Raw genomic sequence first — 27,458 nt, forward strand, 5'->3', positions numbered from 1 at the left:
GGGAGGGCAAAGGGACAGATTCTATATGCACAAAACAGCAACAAAAAGACAACAAATCACTTGGATTATTTTTGTATTTTGACAGTTCAACCTGCTAGCATATTGTACACTGATTTCCTTTCACACTACCGTGTTCCCAACACCAAAAGGTACCTATACAATACAAAGGAATGAAGAAATATCAGTTGGTTGATTTAATTTTTCAGAGTTGTGGTTTGGAATATTGAGCAGCCGAGAAAAGCAAAGCATGTGTGTCCAGCTGAGTTCTGTATAACGCCTCTGAAAGGTTACTTTTAGTGCAAATGAGACATCCCTTTCCTTTCCTCCCATCACTTGGCCTTCTGACAAGGTTACATATTTTCAGAATGCAAAATAAGTAGGAGGGGAAAAAAAGGAAAACATTTTATTTTAGCACTTTTTCCCTACCACTGGGCCTGGATCACAATAATACATCACAGTAATCCCAACTAGTATAACACAAGACTGAAGGTGTTCTAGCCAGGTGATCTATTCCAGTTTTCTCTCACCTGTTTTTTTTTCCGGTGTTTATACACTTTAGGAAAGCCACCTTTCCCCTGGGCCCCCTCTTAGTATGCTACTCTGGAATAAAAATCCAATAACTGAATCAAAAAGAAAATCAAGATAAAGCTGGCCACAGCCACTCTTTCTCACCAACCCTAACTCAGTTTGCACCCACAGAGGTCTATATCACCCCAGCTACAGCTGCTGTGGCCAGAGGCACTAGTGTATTGCTCATTCATAGAATAGCTCTTGAAGAACAGTAGTATCAAAGCTGCCATACCTCATTTTCCTTCATTTTTTTCCAACAAAGAAACTGGGAAAAGACCTAGTGTGGCACTAAGCAGAGTTTTAAAAAAACCTTTTAGGTGTTAAATGTGGAAGTTCACCACGCAGTACAAGATCTGTACTCTTTTACAGGTAGTCCAACCAAAATATTCCCCCAGATAGGTACAAGAAAGGACAGAGAAATTAAAAGTAGCTCAAAGACAAAAGGAAATTAAAAGTAAAGGCTCCTTCCTTCCTGTCTAGTGGAAGGAAATAGACATAAATAACTGAGGAAAGCTGACTCTCTGGAAGTCTAGGAAAATGAGTCAAGGTATATAAAGAAGAAAACGGAGGTGTCACAGTCCAAAATTGGGGGCGGGGGTGGAGTTAGGACATGAAAACCAAGTCCCAGAGTCTGCATATGGAGAATATTGCAGTGCTATAGTTGAACATGCTTTGAACATGGCTGAAATGTATTCATCGTCAACTTCTCATAGATCATTGTGCAATGAGAGCATATTAAGAACAGTACATAAGATCTGTGTACATTATACCAGTTCTGCCATGGTCAGAAAAATCCCAGCTGAGTAGTTTGGATCATCCAAGGAGCTTCAGCTCCATAGAACTCTATGCATGATATAAGCGAAAGGCCTCTGTACAGATTAAAAAACAACCTTTCTACAGAGTGCCTGTGGGAAAGCTCAACTCAGAAAGGCAAATGATATCCTGACCTGTATCCACTGGAGTAGTGTAGGTAACTACGTTGATATTTTTTGCCTATTTTGAACTGGCCAGCTGACGTAGGAAGCCAGTTGTGGTAATCAGATGTGTATTGGTACTAATTTTGGTTCTATCTCATGGTAAAAAAAAATGCAGAGTGAATTTGAAACCAGTGGAGAAGTACTGGTAGGAAATCTAACCTCTGAACTGTCTTCAGTCTTTAGCATCAAAGGGTTATTTTAAACGAAAGGTTAGAATGTAGGATACTGACAATATCATTTGACCTGTGTCTCCCAGGCCAGAATCCACAACATGCTTCCATCACCTGAAAGCATGTGTCACAGGAAGGATGTTCTTAAAACCAAAGTGCTGGTCGACTCTTCACCATCCTGCTTCTGCACCTTCTTTTCTCCACCCAGCATCTAGGTTTCTCGTGACAAAGAATAGTGATTGGGCATGTCACAGAATGGAAAAAGGACTTAGGACCAGGTTCTCATTTGGTGGGGATCGGCGTAGCTGTGTTGACATCAGTGAAGCCATGCCAGTTTACACCAGCTGAGAATCTAACCCTGAAAGTGAAGGAGAGAAATCTAACCCTGGAAGCCAGCAGGAGTATCACTAGCAAAAATGGCTAGTGATTGTGTTTTTTTTCCAAAGGCCCTAGAGCTTGTGGAAAGCTTATGCATTTCCTTGACATCCTGATGTGGGCAGGATTACATAGGCACATGAAAGCTGTTTGCGTACAGGTGGAAATATGTTCCCACAATAAGAGGCTGGCGGGTGTCAGGGAAAATCCTTTACTTCTTGGGGACTGGAAGAGTAGCTCAGGAGAAAACTGCTGTTTTCTTCTGAGGGTGGAGTCAAGAAACCCAGACTGTTCCAGGCTCTGCTCCTGATTTGTATTACTTTGGGAAAGTCACTTACATGCTCTGAGCCCAGTTGGCTACAGGCAAAAGAAGGTACCACTCCATTAAAGGCAATGGGATTGGCCTACCTGTGCCAGCAATAAATTTGGCACTCTGTGCCTCAGTTTCCCTTTTGTAAGAGAGGCCTGGTATTACTTTTCTCAAACAGGTATTGTAAGAGTTAATTGTTTGTAAACAAAGTGCATCGGCTATGTCCTCTGATCAAATGCAATGCTGTGTAAATACAGACACTTGGCCTGTGACTTCCTGCATACATGCAGAACATCTCTTTGGTGCTGCTGGTGGCAGTGTTACAGACAGACCTTATTCAGTCCAGACAGTGGTGTCTCTTTGTTTGTTTCCCTTTAGACAGAATGCCTATCTCTCAGGCATGGATGCACCAGGCAGGTTGCTACTGTTAGTCAATCTTCAGCGTATACAACATCCCATCCTCCTGATTGTAGATGGGTTGGGGGAGAGGGATGCAGAGAGAAATCTCACATTATAGTTCAGAAGCTTTTTTTTTCTCACTGCTCTCCTTTTATATATTCTCCTTCTTACATTTCTATGTTTTCTTTCTCCTTCATGCTATGGCAGTGGTGCTCCATGCTGATGAGACAATACTTGGTGCAACCCCAGGCAGTCATTTTTCAGGTAATTTCTTAGGGTACCAAACACCCGACTCATGCTTTTTCAGGTATCAAGCTGGTTGGGTTTCCCCGATTATGAAGGGGTTCTTTGGTTGTATCTGGGTAGGTTGGGTATTTTCTTTCCCTGGCTATTCCTAGTCCAAAGACCATGGGGCTGTGTTGCAACTAGAAAAAGCCAAAGAAGTAACATTCTTAGATTAATGATCAGTCCCCACGCAGCACAATTCTAGAATGTAATTTAGGTTTTTGGCAACTAATTATGAATAATCAGTGGTTAGGGTCAGTAGGGATGAATTTCTGATAGAGTCACAAGATTCAGGAGGAGGAAGGATCTTCATTCTTGATAGTGAGAGGAAAGGCTCCTCCAAGAGTTGTTAGTTTAGCAAGCTTTGCCTTTTTTGGCTTAATGGTCGGATGTATAGCAGTGATGCGCTGTGTGCGTGGAAGAGGAAGCAGAAAAGATGATAAAAGGTCCACCCCATGTGAGTCGATGACAGAGCCCTTGTTTTGTTCAGTGGTGGTTACGTGCACGTCCAAGGCTCTAGTGTTCCAATACCATCCCCAACTGTAGAACACAGAAGCTAATCTTTTCTTTAGGGACTGACTTGGAACCATCAGTGTTATTAGGACTGCCTGCTCTTTCTGTGTGTCTCTCTTTGCTGTGCGTGTGTCTGTTAAGCTTTGCGGGGCAGAGGATCCCCTGTTTTTACTTGTTTGTGACTTGCTGGACCCACAATGCTGCTGTATGAAGTAATAACAATTATAATCAGTCCCAGAGCTTAATGCACCTGGATTCTGCAGGGAATGAGGGGAATTTAAGTTTGGACTCTTTTGTTGGGTTTATAAAATAGAGGCTCTCTTTCTGCTCTGTACTCCAAGTTCTTAGCTTCTATTGAGGCAAATGTTGGCTCCAGTTGTTTAATTGGCTTGTTAACATACCCTACAGCTCTGCAGTGTGAACTGCTTTTTCCAGGACGATTGTACTTTCTGTTTCCAAAGCCGTATGAACAGTGGTAAATGCCAGTCTAAACCTGGCACAAGATGGGCATTGTTCATTTCATCACAGCTGTCTTGGCCTGGTACCAGCACACGCGAGGCATGCACATATGGAGTGCACTGCCACGAAATGCGGGAATGCTGAGCACAATAGTGGGCACCATCAAGGGTGCTGCCTTGTAGTCAGGGTCTCCTAACAGCTGCTGTTTTGGGGAAAACCCATACAGCAGTTAATGTTCTTCTCTCTCTGTTTGGGCATATTGCTTTCTGAGGGGATAAGTGGAAAAGCCATTGACCAGCAGGCAGCTGTGTTACTGATGATGTGATAAAGGGCTATGCTTTATCTGACTGAGGCTTTATCCATATTCCTCTTGCCTCAAGTACCAACAAACATGAGTAGGTATTGCTGGAGGATGGCTCAGTTCAGGGCCTTAGTGCTGGCCAGGCCATAGCAACAGGCCTGTAAAGTTGGCAGTCAGAGCCCCAGAGGAACTTCTACAATGTAGGGGGCTCCCCAGTGGTGTCATGGCTCTGTATCATCCCGCAGCCCCTGGTGTAGGGTGTGTGTTAAGAGCGTGGGAATGGGCGCATGGCCGGAACACCACTGTATTCTGGCTATTCCCAGCTGATGAAAGAACCCCTTGGGTCCTCAGCTAGGTGCAAACTTGGACCATGCTGAGGCTGCTCTGACCTGTGGTAGGCTAGCCATCCCCAGAACATGGAAGGCTCATAGGTGACCTAAAGCCACCTTTGCTGCCTCCTTATTCTGACATCCTGGGCTGAGTTAGTGATGAATTTCCACACATTTTTTTCTTAAAGCCAGTAGTAGCTTCATTTGTTCCAACCTGCAGAAGGTGTCTCAAAACTCAGGGTATTGCACCAACTTTGGCAGATCCTATTTTATATGCCTAAGATAGGCATCCAGACCCATAGGGTTAGAAGGGACCACAAGAGTCATCAAGTCTAACCCGCTGCCAAGATGCAGGATTTGTTGGGTCTAAACCATCCAAGACAGATGGCTATCCAGCCTCCTTTGGAAAATGTCCAGTGAAGGAGCTTGCATGACCTTCCAGGGCAGTCTGTTCCATTTTCCTACTGTTCTTACAGTTAGGAAGTTATCAATAAGCTTTCTATGCTGTGGTCAAAAAGAACAACATTGGCACCAGGTGCATCTTTACAGACATGAAGTGAAAGAGTGGGGAAGTACCTGCTGACTTTCCAAGTCTGTTTGAGTGGGGCAAGCAGTGAGTTCTGTGCAAAAACTCTTAACTACAAACTTTTACTGTAGCTATCGATACTAATTCTTGTACAAAGTTTAAGGCTTCTATTACTGGGAGTATAGAAAATGTCTTCTGGTTTGATAAGCTTTGTTTGCCCTTATGTTTTGGAGTAATTATAGTTGAAATGTGAGGTTTAATCCTGATATTCCTTGATCCAAAACCTGTTACTAGAGGTTGTAAGTCCAATATAGTGAAAGGAGAAGAAGGGTAAAATGTATAAGCATTGTAGACAGTTCCCGGGCCTATAAAAATTGCATTTTGCTGACAGTGAACATATTAGTTGCAAGTGCAGTTGCAATAGCAGTGGAAACCATGCTGCTAGCATAGAAATCTTTAGCATGATTGCTGAGAGTTGGCCAAATTTAGACCCACTGTAAGTGGGTCAATAGAAGTGCATCCATTTACACTAGGTCTGAATTTGGCTCAGTATGTTGGCACAGTTTGATGTTTTATATCAGGCAGCTTCAGACTATAACTCTTTTTACAAAGTGTTAATGGTGCTAGTTAGACTCATCACAGGGTTTGTCTACACTATAGTCAGAGGTGTGATTGCAGCAGGAGTAGATATATCAGAACCAACTTTAGCTGGCTTGGGTACTGCTAGCAGTGATGTCATGGCAGCACAGACTTCAGCATGGGCTAGTTATCCGAATACATACCCAGGATCCCGGATGGGCTTGTTCATCCCATGCTGAAACCTGTGCTGCTATTGGTACCTGATCTAGCTAGATTAAAACTAGCTCAGGTATGTCTACACCTGCTACAATCACACCCATGACTGCAGCACAGACGTATTTGAAGTGCTCTAGGTAAGCATTAAGCTGCATCAGTACTGTGCCTTTAAGTGAACTGTCATCAACATTATAATTAACTTCAGCTCGTTCTAGTGAAAGAAGGATTCTAACCACTGAACAGGGCAGATCTATGTACTCCAGTGTAACAGCACGTATTAAATAAATGCTACTTTTTCGGAGGAAATTTTGTGTGCTCTCTTCTCCTTTACAGAATATGCTAACGCACAACTTGACTTCAAGAAGTCAGAGTTTCCCTGTGCCAAACTGCTCACACAGTCCCATAGTGCTTATTACTCCAGTAAATTAACTTTCAAAGGCACTGACCATCTTTACAAGACGACGACATGAGAAGGTCTGCAGTGGTATTCAGGACCCTCTGAAGGATTAGGGGATATGATAGGGTTTTAATAATCAAGGCTAGCGAAGATGAAGGCATGGATGTCGTGGAGTGGAAGTAGTGGCATACGCAGAGCTGTTGAGGAAGTGCTGATGAGCAGATAGGCACACCCACAGATGTGTCAAGACAAGGAGCATTTCAGACTCAAGAAGGGGCAGAAGACTCTGAGGAGTGAAGGAGACAGGACACGTGGGGTTATGCTTTAGTATTTTCACCTGCCTGAAAAATCTTGAGCCCAGAGAGTATCACGCAATTGATCCTCTGGCAAGATACCATGATGATGACACCAGCAGTTATAAGCTTGGCCACAAATATTTGGCACACCCTCCAGCAAGTGCTCCCTGGGGCAGCCCGTCATGATGCCGGGTGACCCTGGCGCCTTGTGCAGCTTGCGTCTGAAGCCTACTCTTCAAGAGGAGCTTGTCTCTGTTACTGTGAACCTGCCATTATGGGGTTATAAGTATACATTCCTGCTAATTTTAATAACAACTGTGCTACAGAGGCACAAATATCGACAAACCCTGATATTTATGCCAAACCCCAAGCAGAGTTCTCTGTCTCAGACCATGCACTGAAATCATCTTATGCTTCACGGATAATTTTGAAAAAATCTTGTATTTAGGAGCAATCATGTTTACACAAGATGTTTTCTGCATTTCTCCTTACATTATTAAGGTTTTAAAAGGGATTTATAGAGTGCCTTGAAAATATACAGGGCCAGTTTCACCACTGCATTACTCCAGTGTTGCAGTGCAGTTACAGTGGCTTAAACTGCAGTAGCACAGTGCTAAATCACCCCAATTTTTAAGTTTATTTGTTCCAACTACTTATTCTTCATTGAACTCATAACCCCTGATTGCTCTGCACAGGGTTATAATCTCACTAACAAGGGATCATGGCATTGAGGGAAGATGAACTCAAAAAAGTAGATTCTAGTTTTGTGTAAATGGCCCTGAAAATAAAAAATTCCGGGGGGAGGGGAATGCAGATAAACGTTCTACCACATACGCAGAATTCTTTCTAAATATAGGGCCAGATCCCCAGCGGCTGTGAGCTGTCAGAGCTCCGTTGGCTTTCAGTGGTGTCAGTGGACGTTGTCAATCTTACTTTGGTGGAGCCATCACTGGCCCCTGATGTTTAAAGTTTCCCATAAGAGATCAGTGGATCTTTAATATACACAGGTGATGCTTGATCTTATTTATTTTAAAATAAATTTGGCATTGGAAATGCGTTGGCAGATGGGGTGCCGAGGCTGTCCGTGAGCCCTCCTGCAGTAACTAGGTTTGCCTAAGTATGCTTTATTGCTTACAACTTGACCTGAAAGGAACTACTGTGTTCTTCAGTGGGACATGGTTGCAAAACATTTCTGCTTCCATCTTCTCTTCAGGCATGTCTTTCTCTACAAGTGTGACTAGTGCAATGAGAACATTTTGATTGTGTTACCATGAACTATTACTGAACTGTAACTGGCAAATGACTTACTTTCAACAGTCACCAACTTTGGTCTGCAAGACGCTGCCACACTGAAAGATTTTGTTGCTTAACAATAATAATCTTGGATCCTTTTAGTAAAAAAACCAACCATTTTTTGTTCTACCAAAGCATCAGAGACAAAGATGAGACATGCGTACTGTGGGTTACTAATGACAGATTTAGCAGCACACTTTAAATGTTCTTTGCCTTTCACATGGATAATCTGATAGAACAAAAGGCTTAGGTTTGTGTTTTTTGCATTGTATGTAATTGTGTTATACTGCATGTATCAGAAAAAGGTTGTTGAATATCAGATACACTATTGCTGAGGTATCTCTTGCTTCCTTTTCCAGACGACAGAATACTCAGCCATGGCATCATTAGCTGGCGGATTAGATGATATGAAGGCCAATTTAACAAGCCCTACTTCAGCAGAATTAGGAGCCAGTGTTCCAGGACCACAATCCTACCCTATCGTGACAGGTAAGACATCTTGGGAGACTGATATATGTTGGAAAAGAATGTGTTTGTTGGCCAACTGGAGGAAGAGCTGAAGGGTATTTTGCTGCTCCTGCCAACTCACTATCATTTATAAGAGAGACATAAACATAAGAAGTGTCACTATTCTCTTGAGAAAGTCTCAACGTTGGTGTGAGTTCATAGCCGTTCAAGCAGTTCCAGGCCAGATGCTCAGCTGGTGTAAATCAGTGAAGCTTCCTTAAAGTCAGTCGAGTGAGACCAGTTTGCACCAGTGGAGGCTCTGGCCCTCCAAATCTGATCCGAGTACCAACACGTCATAAAAAGTGAGGACTTGTCTCTGCTTTGGGTGTTGCAGTCTGTTTATCATGGAAGTGTTTGGCATTTGCAACTGGCCTGAATTTTGATGGCATTTCAGATTGGATTGAATTTCTGGTGCATCCGATCCCTCCAAATACAGATGCTTTGGACCACGTTTGGAATTCCACTCTTGCTGTAGGGTTTGGCTTTTAGAAGAAGCAATAATTCATTATAGTAGTGTTAAGTCAACGGTATTTGTGGAACAGTCATAGCCATTGAGAGGAGGTTAGGGACCAGTGGCCGCAACTAGATTTTGATAACTTTCATTGGCTGAGTCAGCTACATCACTTGGGACTAGACTGCACAAAATGCAATAGAATCTCAAAATATTTCCCATAAGAATCACTCACGACTTAGAACATGAGCCTCTAGAACTCAAGGGTATATTTTACCTACGCTTAAACTTTTTCTTTTGCTTTTTTTAATGACACTTGGTGACAGTCCATATTTCAGCCTCAGATTTTTCTCCATTTTGCCTACTGTGGAGTTTCATTCTGGCCCAGGTCCTCCAAGGTTTTGAGGCACTAACTCCCATTGAAATCAGTGTGAATTAGGTGCCTAAATACCATTGAAGATCTGGGCCTTAGCTGCTGAGCAGAATGTTGTGACATTTTTAGGTTGCTGCCATGTTGTCTTGAAAGCACGGCAGTCGTGCAGAGTCTGTGAACAATTCTGAAAACACAAGTTAATGCACAGTTACTTCTGCGCAATGCAGAATCAACCTTGGGAACTTATTGCCAAGAGCTTAGCTGGATTCAAATAAGATCAGACAATTATATGGTTAATGAGGAAATCCATATTTCTAGTAAGTAGGATATACCTATATATACACCTATATATTGGAGGGAATATAAGTCATCATGCTTCAGTACATAAGGTAAACACTGAGTGATTGGAATTAGGAGCAGTGCTCCCTCTGAGCAGGTTGTTCCATAATTGCTCACTACAGAGCCTCTTACATTTTCCTCTGAAGCATTGGGTACAGGTCACTGCCAGAGACAGGAATTGCCATGGCAGATCAGACAAATGGAATTGCTTTTAGGATCTGATCCAATGCCCATTGAATTCAAGGGGAGTCATTCCACTGACTTTAATGCCCACTGGATCCAGCCCTGAGAGCACAGTTCAAAGACCCACCTAACTGATAAAGTTTGCTCATCATAACCAAGGTTGTTGAAGCGGGGGAAAAAGGCAGAACTTCCTAGAAGCTGGGAGAACAAATGTGTGGCATGTGTTGGTCAGACTGCTTGATGAACTATTGGGAGGTGTGTAATAGCATGGGACAGCAGTGTAAGAATCTCTGTAGAACAGAATAGAAGTGCACGGTGCAGGTCTAATTTGCCTGCAAGTGTTCAGCACTTTGATGCTCAGGTGACGGGTGCTAAAGGAGAATGTAAGAAGCAAATTAGGAGGGCAGCAAGTAACAAGAAATTCTGTGAAGCTGAGAAAATCAGAGATGTTGGGTGGATCACCAAGGAGCAATTAAAGAGGATAAGAACAATGCAGAGGAGCTAAATATTTCTTTGCATCGGTCTTCCCCAGAGAGGATGTTGAGTGAATATCTACCTACCTGCGATCTACACCTTGCCAGTGATAGGATGAGGCACTATGAAAGACTAAGGGCTTGTTTAAATGGGGAGTTAGTGTGTGACCAACTGGGGTGTTAATCTACAGTGCACTAGTTTACCAGGCACCAAAAGTTCCCTGGTGCTTATTGGCCTACTCCTGTTTCAAACAGGAGAACTTGTAGTGCACCACTGTCGTGGAGTCCATATGGGCAGTTAGTGCATGGCATGCTAAGGCAGGGTAGATTTACAGCCCAGCTTGCTGCGCACTAACTCTGTGTCTAGACAAGCCCTAAGGTATCAGAAGAGCTGATGCCAGTTCAAACTGGTAAATCGAATAGCAACAAGTCCCCAAGAGAAGCTAATATTCATCCAAGAGTTCTGAAGCAACTTAACAGTGAAGTAGCTGAGTGGCTAAGAAAAATATTCATACTGTCTTTAAAATCTGATGTTATGATGGAGAACTGACATCACAAATGTACCCGTCTTTATTATTAAAGTCAGCGAGTCACTTAACGTACTTTTCATCCTATTGAATTCAATGAGACTTAAGCACATGGTTAGGTGCTTTGCTGAATAGGGGTATAGGTATGATCCTTTGCATTGCAGACCAGTGAGTCCTACTTCAGGACCACATACATTGGTGAAAGAGAGTCATAATATATCTTGATGAATGTGCTCGGATAGAGGAAACCCACCATGGCTTCCATAAAGGGCTATCATGTCTCTCGAAAGTACTAGACACTTGAAGTATGTTAACAAAATAGTGGATGAAGGCGAACTAACTGATATAATTTATTTGGACTTTCAAAAGCATTTGACAAAGTCCTTCACACAAGGTTATTAAAGAAATTAACTTGCACAGAGTTTAAAATAACTCCTTCATGGATCTGAAACTGGTGTAGAGACAGAAAATAAGGAGTAGGAATAAATGGTCAATTTTCAACATGGCAGAAAAATTAACAGAGGAAGACTGTAAGGTTTTGTGCTAGGATCAGTGTTGTTTCACATATTCGTTAATGGTTTGGAGAAGAGGGTGAATTCTGGCATGGCAAAACTTACAGATGACACAATTATTCAGACTAGTCAAGACTAGAAAAGACTGGAACTTTTGAGGGATGTAACAATGTTAGATGTTTGGCAAGGGTATTTGATGAAATGCAGCGACGACAAATGTATGTTAGAATTTGAATTCAAATCATGTTGCAAAGCTCTAAATTAAACTCATGGAAAAAGTCCTGGGCACTCTCAGTGTAAACCTTTGGTCAACGTGCAGTGATGGTCAAAGAAGCAAACAAGTATTAGCATGTATGGGGTGAGCAAATATTGCAATCACATTATAGAAAACAATGGGACACATTTACCTGGAATATTATGTTCGGTTCTGGTCACCTCATCTCAGAAAGGATACAGCAGAAATAGATGAAGTCCAGAGATGGGTATTTAAAATGATTAGAGGCATGGAAAGGATTAAAGTGTAAAGTGACACTGTAAATATTAGGACTAGTTAGTTTCCAAAATTGACAAATATAAAAGGAGACAAAAGAAGTATATAAAGTACTGAAGGTAAATTGGATGCCTGTATTTACTGTCTCATAATGCAAGATCAAGGCATCTAACTTGCAATTTAAAATTAACAAAAGGAAATACATTCTCCACCCCTCACAATTAACATGTAGAACCTATTGCAACAAGATATCCCAGACGCTAAGAATTTTGTAGGGTCCAAGGGTTTCATCCAAACTGTTGAAGTCAATGGAAAGACTCCCATGTACTTGAATGGGCTTCGGCTCAGGCTCCTCCCAAAAGAACAGCTCCTTATATGGGTAATCAGAACACCCACCAGTAGGATAAAAAATAACTGAGATATAAGCCATTTTGGATCAGGGCATAAACCAACCACCAGCTGCCTGGGGCTGGGAAGAAACTTGCATAAATTATTCTGCAGTTGTCCATTATAGCGCATTATACTTGCACCTTCCCCTGAAGCAGCGAGTACTGGCCACTATTGGAGACAGGATACTGGACTGGATGGACCACTTGTCTGCTCTGGCAGGACAGTTCCTGTGTCCCTGCATATTTTCCTGCATCTCAGAAGCAGCACTCCTTCCTATTCCCACCTAGACCTTTTGTGTTATGGGGGGATTGTAAAGCAAACCTTTCCCAGAGAGTGTTGTCCGTGTGCCCTGGCACGAGCCCTATTAATAGGGCTGCCTCCCCTGAGAAAATACAGTCTTGTAATTCTTACTCAGGCAAAACTCCTATTTACTCCAAGGAAAGTTTGCCCAAGTAAGGAATGTGTGTCCAGACCTGCAGTGCATCCAGAATGTCCAGACCTGCAATGCACAGGAGTGACCATTTCCTCCCCACGATCCTAGAGTGATAAACTGGTCATTCTTTTTATGGGTTTATTTACTTATCTGGGATGGGCTAGCCAGTTATATTTACTAAAATAGAGTCTAGGGACCCTAGAAAAGCCACTACTTGCTTTGTTTTAAACTAAAACCAAATGTGAGTTCTTATGTGACGTTATAAGTAATTTTAACAAGTTGAATCGATCTGTTGGTTTATTTTACTAAGCCTAGAAAAATTCTGTCACTGAGCTTAGATGCGAGAGAGAGAGAACCATAACAACACAAGCGTTTCAGGAAGGGTGAAGTATATAATTCTTATCGCACTGGAATTTACTGTCTAATGTCTGGGTTTATAATGGTATTCACATTAGAGTTCCACTAATACGTGCAGTCTTTTTTTGGTATTGTTTTTGATTTATCAGAAAAATCCATATGGCTAAAATATTTCTTTTTTTTTGTTGGTAATATCACTATGTGTCTTATGGTGTATCATGAAGCCTCAGACAAGATCAGAGCCCACTGTGATAGAGCTGTACATAAACATAGAAAGAGACAGTCCCAACGCTTTACAGTGTAAATAGACAAGACAGACAAAAGCTGGGAGAAAGACAGTATCGTCACCCCTATTTTATAGATGGGGAACTGAGTCACAGAGGAAGAAGTCTCTAGCACAACTAGTAATTAAACCCAGATCACCTGAGTCCCAGACTAGTACCTGAATCACAAACTACCATTCTTTGGACAATCAATAATAATAATAATATTGTAGTTTTAGAGATGTGCAAATTGGTTCAGATTAAATAAGAACCAGGCTGAATTCCAGCCTCTCCTGAGGTTCAAAGATATCTGGCTAACTTTTAATTATTAATAGTTTTTGCATGCTTCTGCACTTTCTGGTTCGGAGTGAAAGAAGGAGAGAATCTGTCTTGTGATGTTTCCTGCCTAACCAAAAGCAAGGACCTAGAGTACTGAAAATCTTACAAGAAGGCTTGTCCTTCGAAGACTTCCAGCCCGGTTTTGCAGACCTAAGATTTTAAGGTAGTTTGGATAAAGGTCAGCAAAGCAGTGAAACCTTGGTGTTTAAGTGTACCAAACCACTGAGCTTTTGAAGTCTGGTCTTTGCTGCTTTTACTTGGTGTTCCAACATATGTCACTATATAATAAACATGCTTGTTATAATAACTTCATTGTCGGGAGACCCAAGGGCAGTTTTATATTTAAAAAACTGTGACAAGTGAATTGTAAACTACAGCAGAAATCTTTGGTTGAAATAATAATTTTTATAGGGAATCTTTCTGTTTTGTGTGAAGCAGACCAATGAATACCGAGTGGTCCATGTTTCAGCATACAGTAAACCAGTAATGTGCAGGGTGCTTAAAAAGCCCCATATTCCAGGACGAAGATCTTGAAATATATACTCATGAGAGTTTGAGAAATAGGTTTTATTGTGGCCAAGAAAACTAATCTGGTTCTTTTGCTAGGCTGAGATCTGCAGTTCAAGCTTCAGCAGTTTTTATGAAAAAGTCCGGGGACATTGCTGGGCTTCTATTTGCAAACTGACCGACGTCTAGTTCATATTTTGAGTCTTTAAGCCATCTCATAAAGCAGTTTAATGGAAAATAGGCTGAGAACTAAGGGGATAAGTAAATTAGGCTGAGAACTAAGGGGATAAGTGAATTATGATCACCGTTTTTCATTGTTCTTATTCCAAGACCATGGTTTGGACAGCAAAGCAACACTGAGAAATGAGATGTGAAAGATCCTCTGTGTAATCATTGATGTGAAGTGTGAGGTTCACATTTCCGAGCAGACTGGTAGATCAAATTGGTAGTGATATCATTTGAATAAAAAGCACCGCTTGAACATTGGCATTCATGCCAGCACATGCCTTTAAAAATAGGTCTAAGTTATGGCGAAAGGAATTGTTGATGACTGTTCTCAGTACTGCTTCATCCACAGACTCCCTTGCGTTATGGACCGCTGGCTAACCGTCTGATTAGCGAACCACCTGATTTCTCTCCATCGTTTTTATGCCACATTAAATATTAAGTTAAAAAAATTCCTTCTCTTACTGCTTGCTGCCATGGTTCATAAGCACGCTCTCCATTTGCAAGCCAATGACATGTGCCTAGCCCATTACTGCTGTAGTCAGCAGTTTCCAAGCAGCTTCTGATTGTTACTAATTACCTGCAGATGCATTTTCTCCGCTCCAGCTTGCTGACTTCAGCTTGGTCGCTATCACTTTGAGAGGACAAAGTGGCGCTGAAATTGACACCTCCACTCCGCTCTCCAATACTGCAGATTGGACAGATTGACAAATCCACAGGCAGTCCTGACTGCAGCTGGTTGGAGAGTCAGTTTGCATTAGCAGTGCCCAGAAGTGACTGGATGCGACTGTCGACTGGCCTAGCAAAGGAGCCAAATAAGAACATTTAATTTTAGTGGGAGCGGACACAAACTCTATCATTCAGTTAAAAGAAGACAGTTAAAACAAAGCATGCAAGGCAGATTTTGGTTTTGTTTTCTCAGCAGAACAGAGGAACCTTGTCATTTACCTCACCAGAAGCATTCAAGACCAACTAACCCTTCCTTAGCTTCCCTTCCAGGTTGCGGCAAAGGTAGCGCTAGAAACTTTGGACTTAGGTTTTCTCTCTATGTAGCATATTAGCAGTACTGGAACACTGGCTTTGGGCCTGATAACTTGTGTAGTTGCTGACCCCTGTGCAGAGCAGGAAGAAAATTCTACCTGATCAGAATGGGAGCATTTTATAGGCACTTTGCGCAGGTGTATACAACTGCAGGAAGAGCGAGGCAGAAGAGAATCCTCTAGGTGGTCTCAAACCAGATGTGGTGTAGTCAGCTTAGAAGGGAGCGTCCCCACAAAGCTCCATGTGTCTGCCTCCCTGATGGCAAGGGAGAGAGAAAGAAAGAACAAAGCTAGGAGCATGGTCCCCTTGAAAAACGTGATGACACACAGAAAGGGCAGGGGAGGAGGGAATCACTGAATGGTAGTCATGTTAAATTATCTGCTGTGGGCTTGTAGTGAGGGACTTGGGCCACCAAACCTAATTCATTCAGGACTTTGGTCTAAACTGAATGTAGAGTACGCAAGGAAAATGCACCTGGCTAAGTACACTGCTCCAGTTTTAGTAAACTCAACTCTGTGTTTATTTATGTAGATGTATCTGATACCCTTAGTATAGTATATTATTACCAAGCAGCTATTTCTCCATAGATCCAAGTGTACAAAGCTAATACAAATAACATACGTATTTCTCACAGTCGATTTTCCCATATATGTTGCCAGGTTTATGTTAATATGAAGTGAACGTGGCAAAGTGAAAGGAAACACACGTAATGCAAAGGACCTGTATTTATCCTGGGATCTATAACGAAAGACTGTAGTTACCGGATCCCTTGCCAGACTGTTTTGTGACTCCAGCAATGCCTCAATTTATTCGGTAGCTTTGTCTCATTAATCTCTATCCTACTTCGTGTTTTATTCATCCTGACAGGTGGTGGCTGCTATTTATGTGCCGGTGTTTTGCCAAAGCTTTTGTTGCATTTCTAACGCTGCGAACAATAAGGTAGGCAGGTAGCTGGCCTGGAGAGCTTTCCAACCATCGAACCTGATGGAAAGTGTTTAAAACAGACGATGATGCCGAAAACAACCCCCAAGCTGATCTCATTCCACTTGTCTTTTTAGATCATTACAGATTAGACTCAGTCTCCCCTATGTAGGCAACTTGCCCAAGATCTGCAGGGAGTATGTGGCAGAACCAGGAATCTAACACAGGTCTCCTACAATCCAGTCCTGTGCCTTAACTGTGGTTAACTTTCTGGGCATGCTGTAAAGTTAGCCTTTTTCCTCAAGCCACTGGATGAGAGGTGCGTTGATGGTCGGGTGATGCACTAGTCCAGTTGATTGGTATTTTTATCATGAAAACTAGCTTTTGTGGTGTTTGGAAGGGTAATCAATCGAGTGTGAGCCATGGTTGTGTTTGAAGGGTTTTAAAGCTCCCGGAGCCCAGGATGTGTGCACAAAAAATCTAAGGGTGTCAGCCCCAAGCTAACCAATCCCACTCCCATTGACTTTAAAGGGAGCAAAGTTAGGCCACTATTGAGTGCTTTTTGAAAACCTCACCCTAAGTAACCAAATAAAATATTTTAAAGAATGTACTAATAAAAGCACTATTCTGGGATACATGCTAAATATTAGTATATTCTTGTTTGTTCCTTTAGGACATAAATCACTCAGTGTCTTGTGTGCTTGGTATAGATCTGAGAAATTCTTGATCCAAAGAGGATTTATTGTAGCCACATTTCCTGGGGGGAAGGTACATGGTATGCTTCATCCCCCTCTCCCATGGTATTGATTCCAAAAAGATACCTGGGGGCAGATCTTCTGCAGATGTAAATAGCTATAGCTCCATTGAAAGCTAGGACCGTGTACACCTGACAAACACTGTAAGTGCTGGAATGTAGAGTATACAGATGGGGTCACCTTGGTATCCGTTGTTTTACTAGTTCCATCTCCTGTTGATGTATATGTGATTGGCCATTTCTTAGAAATCCCAAAGGAAGAAATGAAACTTCCCAGTTGTGGGTTTTCCCCTTGGAACTTTTTAAATCTTCCTTTTCTAACCTCCTACCAGAAGATAACATGTTTTACGTCTGCCCTCATAAAAATGAATAAAATGCCTATGAGTTAGGATCTTAAAAGGCTACTATCGCAATTAGTGAATATATCCCAAAACATCTTCTGGGAATGTGTTTTAGGAGGAAGAGGGGAGTGCATAAGAGATCTTTAACTAAACCCATGTTTTCTTCCATTTGTCTGTCATTGATATTTCCATTATCTTAAGATCTGGCTCATTCATAATTATTGGTTTTAAATATATATATATGTAAAATATAAATTAGAGAAATATACATGTCTCATGTTTATAAGGAGCTGAGGTATTGCGGTCCTGGATGAACTATAAATACCTAAATAGACCAAATAAGTAGTTGACATGAAATAGAGTATGCAATTGTCATGGAATAAACTCTTACGGAGGGTTGCTAGAATAAATACTGCCTTGCTTTGTTCTGGCTTGAATGACTCTGCAGACAGGCTTCCCTCAGATCATAACAGAATCACTGCCTTTTTTTTGCTTTTGTAAATTTACCTTTTCTTTATTCTAGTCATGCTGAAAACAGAAAAAGTTTAACCAACTGATAGAGTGCAGCTCTCTTCAACCCTTATATACCCTCTGGGATTGATGCCAAGGTAGCCAAGAAAGGGCTATTTATCTTTTAGGCAGAGCACCTTATCTGACCTGCCTTTTCTGACCCCTTTTTGGATGATGATCTGAGGCAGCTAAATTACCTTTCATGTCAAATTGAAAATATAATGTGAAAATAAAAATAATAAAATGAAATTAAAAACTCACATTTATTTTTGAACAATACCTAAAAAAATAGGACTTTTCAGCCATCCTTGCACACTCAGAATTCCCCATGAAGTCAATGCATGGATGAGGTGTACAAAAAATGTAAGCACAGGGTCCTAATTTCGTAAATGTCGAGTGCAAAAGTGGAACAGACCTAATAGTTCTGGGAAATTATTGTGTAACCTGCAATATCTGATCACTGAGGAAAATGCCCTCTGGTTTTAGTTGTATACTTTATTTAAAGAATTTTAAAATATTTTTATCTAGTTGATTCTGAAGGTCATTTTTTCATAGTTGTTAATTTCAGGCCAAACCCTGGTCTCATAGAGAACAAGGAAGAGTTGCCATTGACTTCATTTGCGATCAAGATTTAGCCCATAAAGAACATTTACAGAACCTTGAATTTTTGAAAGCATTTAGGGAGGAAGGATGGTCATGTGGTTAAGGTACTCGCTATGCCTTTTTAAATCTGGCTTCAGTTCCCAGCTCTGCCACTAGCTTCTGGTGTGACCTTGAACAAGTCTGGTGTGCCTTAATTCCCAATCTGAAAAAAAGGGCTAACACTTCCTTTGTGTGTCTTGTCTAAGAGAGCAAGATCTGTGGGGTAGGGAATTACTTGCTATTTGTTTGTGGCACTAGTCCCTTTTGTACTAGTAATTAGAGGAGGCTGGAAAAATGCCAAGATTTTGAAAATAAAATAAAAAAATCCCTCCTCAATTGGGACAAAAAGCCAAAACGTCAACATTTTTTCTGAAACTAAAATTCCAAACAAATTTTTCCATAAAAAACATTTCATTTCCATAAATTCAAACCATTTCATCTTGATTTCGACCATTTTTTAATTTATATAAAATAACGTACATTTCAAAATAAAAAGTTGTTTCAAAATGAAAAATTGAAACTTTTCATTCCAAAAAATGTCAAAATGGGACATTTCCAAATTGTTTTTTTCCAATTTTTTTCTAAACAAAATTCCACATATATCAATAAGATCTTGCAAAGCATTTCAGTGTAGCCAAAACAGTATTGACGGTAGCTTGGATTGTTAAAGGCAATTCGAACAAGTGGAACATAGCAGCGCACATCACTGGAAGTCTGACTATTGATGTTGTCAAAAGAGTTTTGACAAACATTTTTTGACCAGCTCTAATAATAATAGCAACAAGCCTTACTACAATGCCATTGTTGGGTCATATCAACTGTTTCTATATGGAAATTGTGAGTAGTGCTTGAACATTATCACCAGATTATAATTTAATTGCAGTGCAAAGCGGTGATAATAGATGCCTACTCCAAGAGCAAGAAAATGCCAGATTTACAGTTCACTCTCTATACTTAATAGATAAACGTGCAGGTGCATTTTTCAGTAACCTGTTTGTCCCTCTGAATAGGGCCTGTCATGTTGTGAAAAAAGTCCCATAAGCTCCCTTGGACAGGCAGCCGATCTCAAAAACATGTCATTTTTAATGACAGTCCAGAGTTTAGCTGAAACATTGTTGACTTTTTCCATTTTTTGGTGAATTTTTGTCCTTCCATTCAAAAAGAGCTAGTGTGTCTGAGAAGGCACAAATATTATCACCCTGGCCCGCAAACTGCATAAGACTGTGTTGAAGAACTGACTGGTTCTGGTTCTTTCAAGACATACGGCCTGATCCTATTGGGAGTTTTATCATTGATTTAAACAGCGGTAAAAATGTCTCAGCATAAAGTATCCATATGAATAATTTGCATTTGTGTAGCATCTTTGCTTATTATCTTGAGAAATTTAGGGCTTGTTTTTCATGCTTATCTCCATTGACTTCAGTTGGAATCATCTCTGAAAACCACGCATAAATAGTGAAATCCTGGCCCTACTGAAATCTATGGAAATACTTTGTAGGGTTCAGGATCCACCTGAGGTGTCTCAACTTGGGCACCCAAAATTAGTGGATATTTTGTACTATTTGGGGGCCTGAGAGATTTACCCAAAGTCAGACACAGACGACCAGCGGCAGACCCTTGAATAAAACTCAGTACTCCAGATCCCCAGTGATGTTCTACTTTGCAGGACTAGAGCTGGACTGCACCATTGTTACTTCAACACAGTGCAGTCAAATCTCCTCCCAAGTGGCATTTTATGATTCCAGAGAAATAATGTAAATCTGTCTCGGACTCCCAGACTGCAAATAAAAAGAACCGAGAGGGGAAAATCTCCAGTTAATAGAGAAATTATCTGAATTGTTCTTTTGAGGAGCGCGACTAACAATATATCTGAAAGTTCTAGAGATTCAACTGACATGAAACTTCTAAGTAGACAGAATGATGCATTAGAACCTGTATGTTCTACAGACCCCAAGTCATATGAATAAAGGATAACAGCGGGCTTCTGGATCAGGCTAATGATGGTGAGTTTAGATCAGGCTAATCATAACGATGATAGCAGGCAGGGCTTGTCTACACAGGGACACTTAGGAAAGTTAATCTTAGTTAACTAAAGGGGTGAATTAACAATTCAACCTCTATGTGGATGATCTCATTCAGATTGGCCCACACAATCTGCTACAGCTGTAATAGTGAGTGGCTTCAACTGACCCAATACTAACTATGTTTTGAAGTGACAAATGACCAGTTTAGAGATGCAATTTATTGACACCAGAAATGATGACTTCTAGATGACAGCTATCTTTGGAGCACACCTCCAAAGGAGGGGGTTCTCTAGTACTCAGTCATAAGCAGGAGTGGATTCAAGAAATAACTGTAGTGAGAAACTAAGTGTAGTGACCATAATATAATTAAGTTCGGCTTTCTTATGGGTAGGATTGCACCACTCACTAGCACCTTGATACTCATTTAGAAAGAGGGATATGTTTTAAAAAGGAAGAATCTGGTTAGAAGGAACCAAAAGACATAATTTAAAACATAACAAAATTTAGAACTAACAGGAAGGACACCTAAAGATCCTACCACTAAACGAAAAGGAAGCAGGAAGATGAGAAAAACATCAGTAGGGGTAAATGATAAGGTACAAGAGACTTATGGATAACGCACAAGCCTGTGACTCAGGAGACCTAGGTTCTGTTCCTGGGACTGCTGGGTGACCTTGGGCAACTCACATCATCTTTCTGTGCCTCAGTTTCCCCATTTGTAAATTGGGGATAATGATACTGAACTCCTTTGTGATCTACTGATTAAAAGCGCTAGAGGAGAGCTAGAGCCGTGGCTTATTTGATGGCACCACCTTTCTTTGTGTCTGTAGTTTACATCCCCCCATCACGCAAGTACACAGATTAAAAAAAAATCAACATGCAACTCTCACTAAAGGTTAAAAAGAGTAAATATTCAAGCAGAGCCATTTTTTCTGTTGCAAGAATGAGCCAATGATTCATTGTCATAAAAGCAAAACTGCGACAGTGGTCGGTGCTTGCAAATAAATGTGCACACTGCATCGGAGCAAACCGATTAAGGTACAGATGGCCAAGACTTGGTATAATGCTATGCAAGCTTAACAGAAATCTGTTGAATGGCACAGTGCCATCTGAGGACCTGATCTGCCTGGAAGACTCAGCTTTGCTAGTTATTCATTGCTGTGGGTAAAATATGCTCAGTAAGGTTTCTCCCCCCAGCCTGTAAAGCTTCTCATGCCCCTCCCCCGAATACATTCTGTGCCCCCCCTCCCCACCCAGTTTGAGAACCTCTGAGCCAGATGTTGTTGTTCTTAAGGAACGTGCAGATTGGCCTAAGATTGGTTAGTAAAAAGGAACATAAACTATGGGCAGACGAAATGTAAGAAGTTCATTGGGAAGGCGAAGAGGGTATTTGATCTCCAAATAGCCAAAGCCATAAAAACAAACAATAAGAAGTTTGTAAGTGTAATAGACACAGGAAGAATGCAAAAGAACCAGTGTGTTTGCCAAACTGCCCAGGAGCAAAGGCATCTATATGGGAGGATAAGGATATTTCAGAGAAATTAAATGCCGCCTTTGCATCAATGTTCCCCATGGAGGTTGTTTGGGAGATTCCTACCACAGAGCCGCTGTTTTCAGTTATCAGAAATGAAGTGCTGTAAGAAAGCGCACAGTTAAAAAAGGAGACGAAACAAAGGGAAATGCTCAGATTTCTCTCTAGGGGTCTTATATGGCTCCAATTGTCATAATATTAGAGCATCTCACAGTCTTTAACGTCTTTAACCTCACAACGTCCTGCGAGGTAGGGCAGTGCTTTTATTCTCCTTGTACACATGGGGATAATAGCACAGAGAGGATAAGGGCCAGATTTTCAAAGGGATTTAGGTGCTAAGTGCCTACCTCAAATTGAAATCAATGAGTTAAGTGCCTATGTGATCTTCAAGTGCATAAATCCCTTTAAAAATCTGGCCCTACATGGCTTGCCCTGGTCTCACTCAATACCTATATGGCAAAACAGGAATTTGAATCTGTCTCTTCCAACTCCAACCCTACCACTGCACCATCCATCCCCTAAATCCTTATCATAGAGGATGGTTAGTAGCTCAGTACCTCAAGGAGCCTTCCTAGGATGGGTGATCTGGAAAAAAGGGTGAGCTGTGAGGTGGAAAAATCTGTGAATAATGCCACATTATTTAATTAATCAAGACTAGGAAAGACTGGAAGGAATTCCAGAGGGACCTAACACAGCTAGGGAGGATGGGCAACAGGACAGCAGATGAAATTAAACATAGACAGGTCCAAGTTTATTCTCATTGGAAGAGACTGTTTGAATTGCTCATACATACATATAGGTTCTAAATTAACTAACTTGAGAGGAAAGGCCTAAGCACTGTTGTTTACACTGAACTGTCCACGTCTGCTCAGTGTGAAGCGTTGGTCAAACTGCAAACAAAATGTTAGGGATGGAGAATAATACTAACAACATGGTAATTCCATTTGTGCATTGAGGATGCATCCTCACATCAGATACTGTATTCAGTTCTAATCACACAGTCTTCAAAAGTGTCAGAAAAAGGAAAGGTCTAGGGAAGGGCAATGAAAATTATGAGACAGGCTTCCTTAGGAGGAGATATGAAAAAGATTAGGCCGAGTAGTAAGAATTGACATGATAGAACTGCAGATAAGGAATGGTATGGAGATGGGTCCTTGGACGGACCCATTATTATACAAAAATGAGGTTCACCCAAGGATGTGAACTAAAATGAAACCCCATTTTTTTTACTCAATGTGCAATTAACATGTGGAACTCACTGCCACAAGATGTCTTTGAGGCAGAGAATTTACCAGTTTTTAAAAATTAGGATTAATTTCTCTGAATAATAACTTACATTAGATAGGATAAAAATGTGTATGGAATAGAAACCCTGAAGCTTCAGGGTCTAAGACAAACTACTATCAACCTTGGGTTCGGAATAAACTTTCCCATAGGTATGCTATTGCATAAATGTCCATTCAGAGTAACTTGCACTCACCATCAATAGAGACAGTAAACTTTTTCTGTTTTGTTCGGGTTCTTATTTTGTGTCCAACAGCAGGGTATCGGGGTACCTTACATTAAGAAATTAAGCAATTTAAGTGGTATCAAACATGTGTTTCTTTCCTTCTTCATCTTCCTGGTTTCTGGAATTGCACATGGATTTTTGAAAATGTATGCTGTGTAATGTGTTTACGTCAGTGCTGGCAGGAAAAAGTTTGCCTTGCACCTGGATGAGAAAATAGTTCTTGGATCTTGTGAGATTTTGTTCCACAGTCTGGGATGAACCACCGAAAAAGCTCTGTCTCCTTTACCATTGCTGGAGGCTGCTCCATTGTGCAAGAGAAGTGCACTCCTGTCATTCGCTCTTTGGTCAGATATTGAGTGAGACTTTGTCAGACTTGGTGAGTGAGGCTGTTATATGGGCCCCTCTGTGCCCACTCCATTGAAATGTCAGTCACTGACAACTCTCTTCTTAAGAGCCTGGCTCTGCAGCCCAAGCTGTAAAGACTCCTGCTTTTAGCTCTGCAGGTCACTGGCTCAGTCCCTGGTGTTGGCTACAATGGTGGCTGTCACGTTTGCAGGTGTCTCACGCTGGAACACTAGAAGGTCAGGAGGTTGGCTTCAATCTGGCAGAAGAGGGAGAGCGGTAGGTAGACCTGCTGCTGGGCTGCTAGTGGGTAGGTTTGATTTTTACAGGGCCACGAGAGGCTGTGACATTTTGGGAAGTGAGACTCCTTTGTGGAGGTTCCCTCCAGCTGACAGGTTATGTCATCACTGGCTCCTGCTAGACGTACTTTCAGTCATGTTTACATGGGGATAAAAGGTTAGACACAAGATTTTACTGAGGCATGTCACAGCCTCTCATGCTTGGGACACCAAAGCTGTATAAAAGACTGGGAAATGAACTAACAAACACTATGTTTAATGACACGTGTATTACGACAGGGCACATCCATGAAAAACCTTAAAAGTAGGGAAGTTAGAGGTTAAGGGGAAAGACTTGTATGTTCCACCTTCTTGGGGTGTGTCTACCCAGCAATTAAACACTTGAAGCTGGCCTGTGTCAACTGACTTGGGCTCACCGCAGATGTTTGATTGCAGTGTAGACACACCCATATTGCCTACAGCCCTATTGATTACACACTCCGGTGCTCCATCTTTCGCTTCCGTCTCCAATAGATATTCAGCTTCCTCAAACTTGCATTCTACTGGAAAACCCAATCAGTGACCTCCGCAGCACTAGGGCAAAATAACTTTCCCAGCGCATGGCAAGTGTCACAGTCAGATGTGCTGATCTGCTGATACAAAAATACATGAGATCACTGGGGGAAAAGAAGGAGTGGCACTGTATCCAGCTCCTGCACAGGTGTGCAAGAGGAGAAAGGGTCCTGCCACTTGTGTATTCACACTCGGGTTTGGGTACCCAACCCCATGCATGCCTGGGCCCCATCTTGTCTATTAATATTAGCATTACCATTGGTATTTAACAAGCACGAGAATCGGTGGCCATATCAGAGGGAGGATAATTCAGTGGTTCAAATGCTAGCCTGGGACTCAGACACAGGCTGATTTCCTAGCTCTGCTACAGACTGACCGGGTGACCTCGGGCAAGTCACTTAGCTGCTCTGTGCTCATCTGTACAAGGAGAATAATAGACCCTCCATACTTCACATTGTGTTTTCAGGCTAATGTTAAAGACTGAGAGGTTCTTGATTGGGATTATTATGTGGGCCATATGTGCCTTTGACACAAGGAGTAGGATAAGACTAGCAAAATGTGGTGGTTTTTTTCACTTTTGATCTCCTGAAGGACTTCAGTCTGGTCTAGATTGTTCACATGCTATCCTGTAGTTTTACTGACCCCGCTGCCTCTTTGTAATTCTGTCTGACATCAGGACGGCGAAGCCTGCATTTGTCCAGTGTGTGCAGTGTTGTATCTAAGCTGCGGATCTCACAGGTATTCCTGTGTCCAGTTTATTACCATTATTGTTTGTTTTACTCTAGCCCCCTGTGGCCCAACTGAGATCACGGCCTCCAGGTGTAAGCAACGTGCAAACACATAGTAAGAGATGGTCCCTGCCCCAAGGAGCTTAAGGGAGTTAATTTTACAGAAGGGGAACCATAGCATCAGGAGATTAACACAGAGGTGAAGAGGGAGTGCGGTCCAGAGCCTTAGCCCCGAGACTAGTTGGGAAGTGAGGCATTTTTCTACCTGCCCCAAATCTTTCCTTCCAAAGAGAACAGATTATCAGGACTGCTGCCATTCTGTTAATACCTCTCGGTTGTGATACTTGTAACTGTGGTTAGCCTGGCCAATGCAGATTCACTGGTACTGAAGTGTGTATTGTGGGTTTTTTCCCCCCAAATATATTCTTTAATTCAGTGTTTTTTCTGAAAAGCACCTGCCACCCTGGCTGCGTAGTGGGCACGGGAGCAGTGGGGTGGCTCTGTACATCATTTGTGAGTACCAGGCAGAGAGTCCTTCTCAGCACTGTCCCGCTACAGTTCACCAAGGCTTTCCCAGTGTTACACCCAGTCTCTTGGCTGGCGTTTGTTTCTCATGGATAGAAGCTGGAGATCAGTCTGCACAGAAAGCTTACTTGTATCATGACAAGGGGGTTACACTATGTTGTATGGTTAGGTGACCTCATGACAGGTTGCCAGAGATGACCTGTACCTGCCGATAGTGGGGGGTGCAGAGTGAGGGCAGTGACTTCAGCAGATGTTACTGGGCATGCTCAGTCCGTGTGAGCATGCTCAGTGTAAGCCAAGCAGCAAATTGGGGCAGGGTGGGGCTCCCACATGTTGCTTTTGGATGTTGCATTCTGATGATCTCCTCTCTCATTTGGTACCGAGCTGTTGGGGCTTGCCTCCAGTCGTCCCACTTACTATGTTTTTCGCTCAGCACCTTCATGCTTTCCCCCATACTGCTTCCGACGCTTGGGTGGCGTTCCCTGCAAACATCCACAAAGCCGCTTTGTGGTCCCCCAAACTCTGCCTTGTCGTGATGCCCACCAAAGCCTCGACAGTGGTTGGGCCTCTATGTGTGCTGAGCCCACTGGCCATTGTACTGACCAGCATCGTCTCACTGTGTCCTTGTGCTCCCCCGTCTGTTCTTTCTTGTCTTATATCTAGATTGCAAACCTCCTGGGGTGTGTACTGTCTCTTTGGTCTATGTTTGTGCAGCACCTAGCACAATGGGGTTCGTGACTGGGGCTCCTAGGTGCTATGGTCAGACTACTGCTACCAATAATAAATTACCACACCTGCCATGCATTACCACACCTACCACAATCACCAGCAGCACAGTGAGTGTAGGGGGTGGAGGCAAACCTCTGCCTTGTCCCCACCCCTATTCTGTGGGGGTGGTGGTAGGCAGGAGCACAGCTTGTTCTTACACCTACCTGCAGAGCCCCAAGCTCTGGATGGCCAGTGTAGAGAGGTTTTCTCTTCTCTGTGCCCTTGCATGGGTGTGAAGTCCAGAAGCACACTCCATCAGCTGTAATGTGTTATCCCTGCATCCTCTGCTCTACCTCCGTTTACTCCCCAGAGGCATATGAACAAGGCTGTAAGGCAGCACGCTTCAGTGTCCCTGGCACACGGCACAGTGCATAGCACCTCAGCCTGCTATCATCACAACCTGCTTCCTGGAGGGATTCTTTCTTTTGACCTTTGTAATTATTCCTGTTCCATTTTTTTCTCTTCCCTAAAACTCCAGCGCTCCTGTCCAGTGTGCGAAGGATGTGAGTGAAATTGATGACTAGGACGTCTCAAGTCTTTATGATGATGAATGACTTGCACTGCCAAAGCTTTTATTGTCTGTGATTTGGGAAGAAGGGGAAAACT

At 42.1% G+C, this 27,458-nt stretch overlaps 1 protein-coding gene across 3 annotated transcripts in view; it reads left to right on the top strand.

Annotated features, from left to right (window-relative positions):
- The window catches only part of PAX5 (paired box 5), a 231,019-nt gene that overhangs the window by 111,793 nt on the left and 91,768 nt on the right, over window positions 1-27,458 (top strand). For all 3 annotated transcript variants that reach the window (XM_077816513.1, XM_077816515.1, XM_077816514.1), the window contains one exon: window positions 8,355-8,484. In XM_077816513.1, the coding sequence (XP_077672639.1) occupies window positions 8,355-8,484 (130 nt within the window). The remainder of the gene's footprint in view (window positions 1-8,354; window positions 8,485-27,458) is intronic.

Source organism: Eretmochelys imbricata, chromosome 5, assembly GCF_965152235.1.
Source record: "Eretmochelys imbricata isolate rEreImb1 chromosome 5, rEreImb1.hap1, whole genome shotgun sequence".
Classification (NCBI taxonomy): Eukaryota; Metazoa; Chordata; order Testudines; family Cheloniidae; genus Eretmochelys; species Eretmochelys imbricata.